General features: G+C 38.1%; 2 protein-coding genes across 2 annotated transcripts; one reads left to right on the top strand and one right to left on the bottom strand.

Annotated features, from left to right (window-relative positions):
• Positions 1-1,043: 1,043 nt before the first annotated feature.
• LOC110091533 (olfactory receptor 8G50-like) lies at positions 1,044-3,314 on the top strand. Its single transcript, XM_020815689.3, has one exon. It carries the CDS (start codon positions 2,193-2,195, stop codon positions 3,159-3,161), a length of 969 nt encoding a protein of 322 aa, XP_020671348.2. The 5' UTR covers positions 1,044-2,192; the 3' UTR covers positions 3,162-3,314.
• A 5,412-nt stretch (positions 3,315-8,726) lies between these two features.
• LOC110091534 (olfactory receptor 8S1-like) lies at positions 8,727-9,808 on the bottom strand. Its single transcript, XM_078378229.1, has one exon. The coding sequence runs from the start codon at positions 9,684-9,686 to the stop codon at positions 8,727-8,729; it is 960 nt and encodes a 319-aa protein (XP_078234355.1). The 5' UTR covers positions 9,687-9,808.
• Between the last annotated feature and the right edge of the window lie 804 nt (positions 9,809-10,612).

The following is a 10,612-nucleotide window of genomic DNA, read 5'->3' as shown; positions in this document are numbered from 1 at the left end:
TTGTTCCCAATGTAGAACATTTGTCATAAGTCTTGTTTTTAAGCTTCCTCAATGTCCTGCATATATTTACTCAGCCCCAGGTTTTGGTACCATGAGTTTAGGTGTTCTCATGTAGCTGAAAACCCAATGGGCATTAACATGTACATTTATCAAATACATTTCTGTTGGTTACTGGAAAGTCCCAAGAGCATAAACTCTGCTATGATAGTTTGGTTTTCCATCTTGGGTCGTTTGACAAAGCTAGAACCTGTAAAAATGGGGAGAAGATTAGAGTCAGTTTTTGTGTAGTATATTTGAACAGTGTTTAGCACAGATGCTGGTTAGACAGCTCAGTGGGCTGGGTACAGTGGTGCCTTGCTAGACGATTGCCTCACAGGATGAGGAAATCGCTAGATGATGGGTTTTTGCAAGCGCTATAGTGCTTCGCAAAACAGCTTTCCCTATGGGCAATTTTCACTGGATGATGTTTCGGTCCGTGCTTCGCAAGACTTTTTTTTACTTTTTCGCAATACTTTTGTTTTGACAGCTGATCAGCGCTTCGCTAAATGAGTGTTTTCGGGACCATTTTTCGCTAGACACTGATTTGACAGCTGATCTTTGCTGGACAATGACGATTCTTCCCCATTGGATGCATTAAACGGATTCCAATGCATTCTAATGGGGAGCCATGCTTTGCTAAACGATGTTTTCACAAGACAGCGATTTTGATAGAACGGATTAACATCATTTAGTGAGGTGCCACTGTATCTGGTTGGAGAACCAGAGGTCAGGTGTCTGATTCCTCACTGTGTCTCTCAACAAAAAAGATAGACTGTTGTACATTTATCAAATACATTTCTGAGTGCATTGGTAGAAATGTACATACAGTGTTACAGACATTTATAGGAGTATTCCTGGTTGTAAGCATCTCTCAAAAAAGTGGCACTGAGTCCCTCTGAAAGAGAAAGAGAGAGAGAGTTACAACATCATGCACATACATGCAAATTTCTATCAGCCACTGAAATAGCGTTTCAATGTAAAAAGAATATATTTATAAAGTTTGCTGGATATACATTTTTTACGCTTTGGAACAAGATTCTGAAGAACCAGTATTCTTCTATTCAAGCCTCTCTGGGTTCGGAGCTCTTTGGAGAAAAATTTTTCTTCACCATCCAGTCTAAGGTGTATTTCAAGGGGATGAGAAAGACCATGTGCTTGTTCTTGTTGGCTGGCTGGCAATGATTTTTCTAATCAAGAGAGCTTTGGGGAGCTGACTTGCTTCTGAAAAATGAATATTGCGCTTTTCTAACCAATCTGCTTTTAAATGTTGGTGACCCTGTTGTGTTTTAGGATTAGAATGTTCAAATGATGTTTTAACATTGTAACTTTTTTTCTTTCTCTCTGTCTGTCTTGACCTGACTTGAGTCCTAGGTTTCAAAGAAAGGCAGCACATAATCAAACAAGTGAATGTCCTTAATGCCTCTGTCTTAAAAATTAAATAATTGCTTGTCATTAAGTTAATTCTGACTTACAGTGATCCTTACCAGAGTTTTCTAGGTACAGAAGTATTTATAGTTCTTTTCTCTGCTTCAGGACTAAGTAGCTTGCCCATGGCTACAACAGTCTATCTTTTTTGTTGAGAGACACAGTGAGGAATCAGACACCTGACCTCTGGTTCTCCAACCAGATACAGTGGCACCTCACTAAATGATGTTAATCCGTTCTATCAAAATCGCTGTCTTGTGAAAACATCGTTTAGCAAAGCATGGCTCCCCATTAGAATGCATTGGAATCCGTTTAATGCATCCAATGGGGAAGAATCGTCATTGTCCAGCAAAGATCAGCTGTCAAATCAGTGTCTAGCGAAAAATGGTCCCGAAAACACTCATTTAGCGAAGCGCTGATCAGCTGTCAAAACAAAAGTATTGCGAAAAAGTAAAAAAAAGTCTTGCGAAGCACGGACCGAAACATCATCCAGTGAAAATTGCCCATAGGGAAAGCTGTTTTGCGAAGCACTATAGCGCTTGCAAAAACCCATCATCTAGCGATTTCCTCATCCTGTGAGGCAATCGTCTAGCAAGGCACCACTGTACCCAGCCCACTGAGCTGTCTAACCAGCATCTGTGCTAAACACTGTTCAAATATACTACACAAAAACTGACTCTAATCTTCTCCCCATTTTTACAGGTTCTAGCTTTGTCAAACGACCCAAGATGGAAAACCAAACTATCATAGCAGAGTTTATGCTCTTGGGACTTTCCAGTAACCAACACCTACAGGTTTTTTTCTTTTTGATGTTTCTAGTAATTTTTCTAGTCACTATCTTAGGAAATGCAGCCATCATACTCGCAACCAAGATTGGCTCCAGTCTTCATAGCCCCATGTTCTTTTTTCTTGCTCACCTAGCTTTTGTTGACATCTGCTATTCTTCTGTTACTGTCCCCAAGTTGCTGGAAAACCTTATAACACAGCAGAAAACTATTTCCTGGGAAGGGTGTATAGCACAGATCTTCTTCTTTTTCCTGATCGCATGTACTGAGGTATTCATTCTCTCAGCAATGGCATATGACCGCTATGTTGCTATCTGTGACCCACTACATTATATTGTAACCATGAAAAAAGAAAATTGCAGACAACTAGTTGGTGGATCCTGGACAGCTGGTTTATTCTATGCTTTAATGAATGCTTTGCCTGCATCAAACCTGCAGTTTTGCAGAGACAATACAATCGACCACTACAGCTGTGAATTGCCTTTACTCTTGGTTTTATCTTGTAGTCAGACCTTCACCAACTACATTGTACTTCTTTCAACTGCATTTATTTTTGGCTTTGTTTCATTCCTTCTCACCCTCATCTCTTACATTTATATTATCTCTAATATCCTGAAGATTCGTTCTACAGAAGGCAGACATAAAGCTTTCTCTACCTGCAGCTCTCACCTCATTGTGGTTGGCTTGTTTTATATTTCAGCCTTTTTCCGGTATATGAAGCCTAATTCAGAATCACTTAGAGATCTGGACAAATTGGTTTCTATCCAGTATAGCATCTTAACTCCCATGTTAAATCCTCTCATATACAGCTTGAAAAACAAAGACATCAAAATGGCTTTGGCAAAAATATTTAGAAAGGATAATTTTGTGAATAAAGCCAGTCTTTGCTCTTCCTTTAAATTAATAACATGAGGAGACATGGTGATGGAAATATATGTACGTCTGTCCAGTCCTATTTTGCACCAAGCTGATTTCTATTATGCATGTATATTATGAATGTTTGTATTTCTGAGCTGTCACATATTTTCTGCAACTATTAAATGATGTTGTTGTTGCTGTTGTTGTTATGTCCCTTCTACTCAGAACTGACTTGTAAGGACCCTAAGAGGGCTTTCAAAGTTAAGTGAGATTTTTAAGGAGTGGTTTAACTTCACTGAGTTTCCATGACTTGGCATAAATTTGAACTGAGACCTCCTGAGTCAAAGTAAAATCTATGGTACAGAGAAAAAAAGAGTAAGGTGCAGGAAAAAAAGAGTCATGACTAACCATTTATATTTTCATTGGGAAAGCATTGAGAATGTATTATTTGGAAAACTACAACACAGCCAACAGTTGTTCATATTTCTCCCTAATTGATTTAATAAGTATTTATTGAGTGTATAATTACTGTGGCACAAGAGTGCAAAAATGATCTTGTGCTGGCAGAGCCAATTAACATTCTACAAGGCAATTCTAAAAATTGGGGCAGCCCCCTCCAAATTTTGATTTTGAAACTGGTGTTCATATCAGCACCAGGTCTGCCCCAATTGTAGCAGACGGTTGGCTCTTTCACTGGGAAAGTTTAGGCAAAGGGTTTTCAAGTTATGCTTTTTCAACAATAAAACTGTTTCCCTCTTTCAGAAACAGGGAAATGTCCTCAGCATTAAAGCAGATTGTGTAAAATGAAAAGACTAATATAGATTTTCTTGAAAGAGAATGATTGACCCCCCTCCATTTTTTTAGTTCAAAAGAATCCAGGCTGTAGAGGCTGAACTATTGATTCTTATAAAAGGCCTTTTAAAAAACCAGAAAACCAGCAACAATCAATCTGTTATAAAAACCTGCCTTTTCAGTCTATTTCTATAACCTTTCTCTGTAAATATCTCCCTTCCTATATTCATCAATTTATATATATATAAATTGATGAATATAGGAAGGGAGATATTTACAGAGAAAGGTTATAGAAATAGACTGAAAAGGCAGGTTTTATTTAAATAGTTGAAGAAAACCAGCTTTGCTTGAAAGAAAGAAGTGGAGTGACAGTCCTCCAGAAAATGGGATATTTTGTCATGTATCTTCAGTAAGCATTCTCTCTGAAAAAAATAATTATAGTATTGGGTTCTGAGCAGAATGATAAGGAAGACTGCTTTGAAAGATATTTGGATGAAAGGAGATTGATAGACATACACATTCTTTTCCTCTGTTCATAAGGTTTATTCTAGAATAGATTAAATATTTGCATCTAATAATTTGATCTCAAGAATAGTTAAAATTGAGGTTGGATTAATATGATCCACTAAATTAATATGATCCACTAAATATGGATATTAAAATCAAATATTATTGTAGAGAAGTTAGAAGATAGAGATTAGATACTAAGATTTTTAAACAAAGGAAAATAATAGATAAAATAGAAATAACAGATAAAATAGAAAAAGAAATGATGTAGCCAGGGTAATATATGAGACAGTAAGAAAGTGATTGTAAGAGGAATTGCATCATATATTCTTTTTTATTTATTCATTTTATTTTATGGGTTAGGTGTGGGGATAGGGGACAAGGGGGCATGGCATAAACAGGGGGTGCAAATCAACATGAACATCTTTAAATACTCATTTTTATCTGTTACATTTCAAAGATACATAAGTTCCCAGTATTACTTAGTTATGATATGCATTCCATTTCTAAATTAACCATAGGCTTTCAATTTCAAATATTAATTTACATTCTATTTCTGCATCACATATTCTTAAAAGAGAAGAAGAAAAACACATTAAAAAGGTTGAGGATGAAATACAGTTGTTAGAAAGAAAATGAGGATAAAAAGTATATAAGAAATACTGGCAAAAAGGAAAGAACTTGAGAATATATGAAAAAAAAATCAGAGAAATGCAATATATTTGAAAAGAGATTGTTTTGAGTTTAGTAATAAACATTCAAGAATGTTGGCCAGAGCCACACAAGTTTAAAAAAGCCAAGAACTTTATTGAAACAGTTAAAATGATAGGTATATAATGTGTAAACTCATGATTCCATGTTGTTAACAGTAGAGGGGTTGATTATTGCCAGATAATGTCAACAGGGATTTCTTAACATACAGGAATTTACTTCTATAAGTTATGCTTTTTGTGTAACTGAACAACAGGATTTCCACCACTGTGCTTAAACAAGTGACTTTCTCTGTGAGACAGCCAATTTCCTTTAACGATACATCAGCATGATTTCTCAAGGAGCTCTTTAATTATTTTCAAATTTCAGTTTGTTAACTATACAGACACACTATTCATTGCATTTTCAACCTTCCCTTCTGATATTGATATCAGAAATCTGTGCAGTGTGTGATTCAGTCATGACATATCATCTTCCTCTCCTTTCGTTAACTCTCCTGGAGGCTTCAGTCTGAAACCTTCTTGAACAAACAAGTCCTGTTCATATAAGGATTCAGAACAGTCTGAATCCAAAGTACTGGGCGGAGAAAGACAAATGTAGCTCACAGCCAGATTAGCCCTAAATCAGGGGAGAAAAAAAGACAGCAGGAGCAGGTATTGACAACAATGGCATGGAGATCCAAAGCCACAGACTGATATCAGTCCAGAGGTCAAAAAGGGGTTAATATCTACCACTGGCCAAAAAGGGAATCCCCAAGAGTAAACCACGAGTCAGGCACAGTCCAGGAACAAAAATCAGGAGCCAGGGTCTGCAATTTCTAGGCTTACAGGAACTAGTAGACATGTTGTCTGCACATGTTTGAATGAGAAAGAGAACTTGGCCACAGGACTGGGCTCTTGTGCTTCCCTGGGAGGGAAAGCTACAGTCACCTTCGAATTTCAAGCTGAGCTTGTGCCTTCAACTTTCTACAGTCCCATTGATTGGGGCGGGGTCCCTCCTCTAATTCAGTCACTATGTCTTATCCACAAACTTGGCTCCTCACTCCCCAGAGTTCCAGAGCCTATGGAGCTGGGCAGTGCCTCTTTCTCTGTGGGGTTCTGAAGTGCCAGGTTTGCCTTCATTCTCTGTATGGGACAGAACAAGCATACATCTTGTGGACATTCCATAAATATGAATGCTTTGGACATAGTGAGATGGCTCCTGTGGGAAGTCTACCACACCTACTGCTTCACATGAGAGGAAATGTGTTTATATTTTGTGGGGAGGTCAATTCAAGGGAGGGACGTGGTGGCGCTGTGGGCTAAACCGCAGAAGCCTGTGCTGCAGGGTCAGAAGACCAAGCAGTCGTAAGATCGAATCCATGCGACGGAGTGAGCTCCTGTTGCTTTGTCCCAGCTCCCGCCAACCTAGCGGTTCAAAAGCATGCAAATGCAAGTACATAAATAGGGACCACCTCAGTGGGAAGGTAACGGCGTTCCGTGTCTTAAGTCGCACTGGCCATGTGACTGCGGGAGATTGTCTTCGGACAAAACGCTGGCTCTATGGCTTGGAAATGGGGATGAGCACCGCCCCCTAGAGTCAAACACGACTGGACAAAAATTGTCAAGGGGAACCTTTACCTTTACCTTTACCAATTCAAGGGTGATCTGAGGCTTTCAGGGGCATCCATGTTGAGAATTTTGATTCTAGCGTGTATTCTCATAACATCAGCAGAGTAAGGAGATACTGGTTAGCAGAGATACTCATGCCATTATGACACTGAGAGAGTAAAACCAACAATGTAGTCTATTTACACATATATATAGAGAATAGACATTCCTCGAGCAGCATAACATGACATAAAGCAACACACAGCATAGGAAAAAGTGATCAGACTTACAGCATATAAAGATGTTTATTTTACACATGACTTATGTACAGTTCTGTAACCAAACAGAAAATACATTACTTCGTTTTCTGTTACATAAAGTTTCATCATGTACACAACTGTACAACATTAAGTCTTAATCTTTGATACCCACACCTGAATACAATCAGTACAGTGACTCAGGTAAAATCAGCCATTTTACATTTAACTATACAACATTAATATTTAATACATTTTCGTACCAATAACTCAACATCCCAGACTGATAGCTTTGTTTACATCCTGGAAAATCACAAGAATAATAATACATTCTGGGCTTCTTACAATATTTTGCGGGCAAAATCCCATTAGTTACATCTGCCAACTTAACATCTCAGCTGTACATCATCATAACAAATTACTACCACGTTACCCGAAAATAAGACAGGGTCTTATATTAATTTTTGCTCCAAAAATGCATTAGGGCTTATTTTAAGGGGATGTCTTATTTTTTTCCATGTACAACAATATACATTTATTCAAAAACAATCATGCCACCTTCTTCTGGTTGCTGCACAATGCTGCACAATGATGGAGGGCGGGGTTTCTAGTTGTTTAGTAGTTAAGTCATGTCCAACTCTTCATGACCCCATGGACCAGAGCATGCCAGGCCCTCCTGTCTTCCACTGCCTCCCAGAGTTTGGTCAAATTCATGTTGGTTGCTTCGATGACACCGTCCAACCATCTCATCCTCTGTCGTCCCCTTCTCCTCTTGCCCTCACACTTTCCCAACATCAGGTCTTTTCCAGGGAGTCTTCTCATGAGATGGCCAAAATATCAGAACCTCAGCTTCAGGATCTGTCCTTTCAGTGAGCACTGGAAGGACAAAAGTTACACTTAACTGGGGCTTATTTTTGGGGTAGGGCTTATATTAGGAGCATCCTGAAAAATCATACTAGGGCTTATTTTCAGGTTGGGTCTTATTTTTGGAGAAACAGGGTATAAGTTAAGAAGTCAGTGCAGGCATTTGTTGTTATATGCTAAGTTGTGCAACCTATACCAACATAAGCACTCAGTAGAAATGAGTATCCCCCAATACATGAAAGGGATAAATATAAAAATCTGAGTTTTTATTAATAAATTTTAAATAAACATTTATTGTCCTGTCTCTTTATACCATCTTACATTGACAACATATTGTTTTTAGACACCTAAGAAGTCCAACGTACATTTTATTTAAGAAAACTAGTTGAGAGGAAATCAAGAGAAACTATCCTCTACATCTTTATTTAACATTCAAAATACGAAGAATCTGAATTTATTGTATAAATTTTACAGTTTCAAACATTATCCTCAACAGAGGTGCAGGTAACTGACTTCAGTTCTTCTCCATGTATCTATCAATCTATGTATCCATCAATATATTAATGATTCTAGGGAGACAGTATGCATCATTCAAACATGAACTGTTGACCAATTAACCAGTCTTGATAGTATTGAACATATCCAATATAAATTTGACTGTGAAATCTAAGTGTTATAGTTTATGTTTGTCTGAATGTTGTAACTCAAAACATCATCAACATATATCTCACATATGCAAAAATGTACACTTTAGGACAAAATATGCTTACAAAATGAAATTGTGTGTGTGTGTGTGTGTGTTTAATATACATGCAGATATTGGTCTGAAAATTCTGATTAATGCAGTAAAAGCCAGCAAAAAACACTAATGTTTCAGACATGGAAGTTTGCTGTGCCATTTACTTGGGTACCAAATTGCTCCTGGTATTTTCAGTATAAGCCCACTTTACAAATATTTTGGACAAAGCTGTCTTGATTTCTTTGTTTTTCAAACTGTATATAATGGGGTTTAACATAGGTGTTAAGATGCCATACTGAATAGAGACCAGTTTATCCAAATCAGGGAGTGATTCTGAACTGGGTTTCATATACCGGAAGAAAGCTGAAACATAAAACAAGCCAACCACAATGAAGTGGGAACTACAGGTAGAGAAGGCTTTATGCCTGCCTTCTACAGAACGAATCTTCAGGATGGTGGCAGTTATGTGAATGTAAGAGATGAGGGTGAGGAGAAATGAACCAAAGCCAAATATCAATACAGAGATAAGAAGAACAATATAATTATTGAAGGTCTGGGTACAGGACAAGACCAAGAGTGAAGGCAGCTCACAGCTGTAGTGGTTAAGTGTATTGTTCCTGCAGTATTGCAGATTTAATAATGGCAGTACATTCATGACAGCATACAAAGAACCCATTGTCCAAGCTCCACCTACCATTTGTCTGCAAAGCTCTGCATTCATAATTGTGATATAATGTAATGGATCACAGATAGCAACATAGCGGTCATAAGCCATTGCTGACAGGATGAACACCTCAGTACATGCAATCTGGAAAAAGAAGAAGATCTGCACAATACATCCTCCACGGGAAATAGTGTTCTGCTGCATTATGAGGTTTTCCAGCATCTTGGGAACAGTAACAGAGGAATAGCAGATGTCAACAAAAGCCAGGTGACCAAGAAAAAAGAACATGGGGGAGTGAAGGCTAGCGTCCATCTTGGTCACAAGCATGATAGCTGTGTTTCCTAAGATGGTGACTAAAAAAATTACTAGAAAGATAGGGAATAAAAACAATTGCAAATGTGGATCTCTGGAGAGTCCCAAGAGTAGAAACTCTGTTAGTTCAGTTTGGTTTTCCATCTCCCATTGGTCAACATCTCATTTTTCTAGAAATAGAAAACATAGAATTAGTTAAAGAATAATAAGCATTGACTTCAAAGTTTCAATGCTTACATATAAAGCCCTAGACAGTTTAGGGCCTCGATACTTGGCAGAACTCCTGCTCCCATCAAAATTTACCCATATCACCCAATCTAGTCAGGAGGTAAGGCTGAGGAGCCTGACGCCAAAGGAGGTCCGGAAGGAAAAAACAAGAAACCAGGCCTTCTCGGCGGTTGCTCCTCGCCTCTGGAAAAATCTTCATCCTGGGATCTCTGCTGCCCCCTCGCTGGGCATTTAAAAAGCCAATTGAAAAACTGGTTGTTTAGGCAGGCCTTCCCTCCAGTTACTATTTGATTTATTTCTTCTTATTCTTTCCATCTTGAATAATTTGATTATTGATGTTTTAACATCGTTATTTTTATTATACATGTTGGAAGCTGCCCAGAGTAATCAATCAACTAAATGGGTGGGGTATAAATGCAATAAGCAAACAAATAAACAAATACGAGGGATGTTTAACGTGCATTACAGTGGGGTCTTGACTTGAGAACTTAATCCGTATTGGAAGGCGGTTCTCAAGTCAAAAAGTCTGTAAGTCAAGTCTCCATTGACCTACAGTGCATTGAAAACCGATTAATCCCGTAACAGGCCATTTTTGTTCCATTTTGTTTTTTTTCTGGTCTGTAAGTCAAATCTCAGTCTGCAAGTCAAACCTAAATTTTGTGGCCAGAGAAGTCTGTAACTCAAAAAGTCTGTAAGTCAAGCCGTCTGTAAGTCAAGGGTCCACTGTATTTAAGGATGCTTACTTATTTATTTCCTGCCTTTCTTCCTATACTGGAACTGAAGGCAACTCACAAAACCTACAGTGGACAGCAAGTACAACACTTAAATATTAGACAATATCT

The sequence above is a fragment of the Pogona vitticeps genome, chromosome 6 (genome assembly GCF_051106095.1).
Source record: "Pogona vitticeps strain Pit_001003342236 chromosome 6, PviZW2.1, whole genome shotgun sequence".
Lineage (NCBI taxonomy): Eukaryota > Metazoa > Chordata > Lepidosauria > Squamata > Agamidae > Pogona > Pogona vitticeps.
The sequence above is the reverse complement of the archived record's forward strand: the minus strand, read 5'-3'. Positions and strand labels throughout refer to the sequence as shown.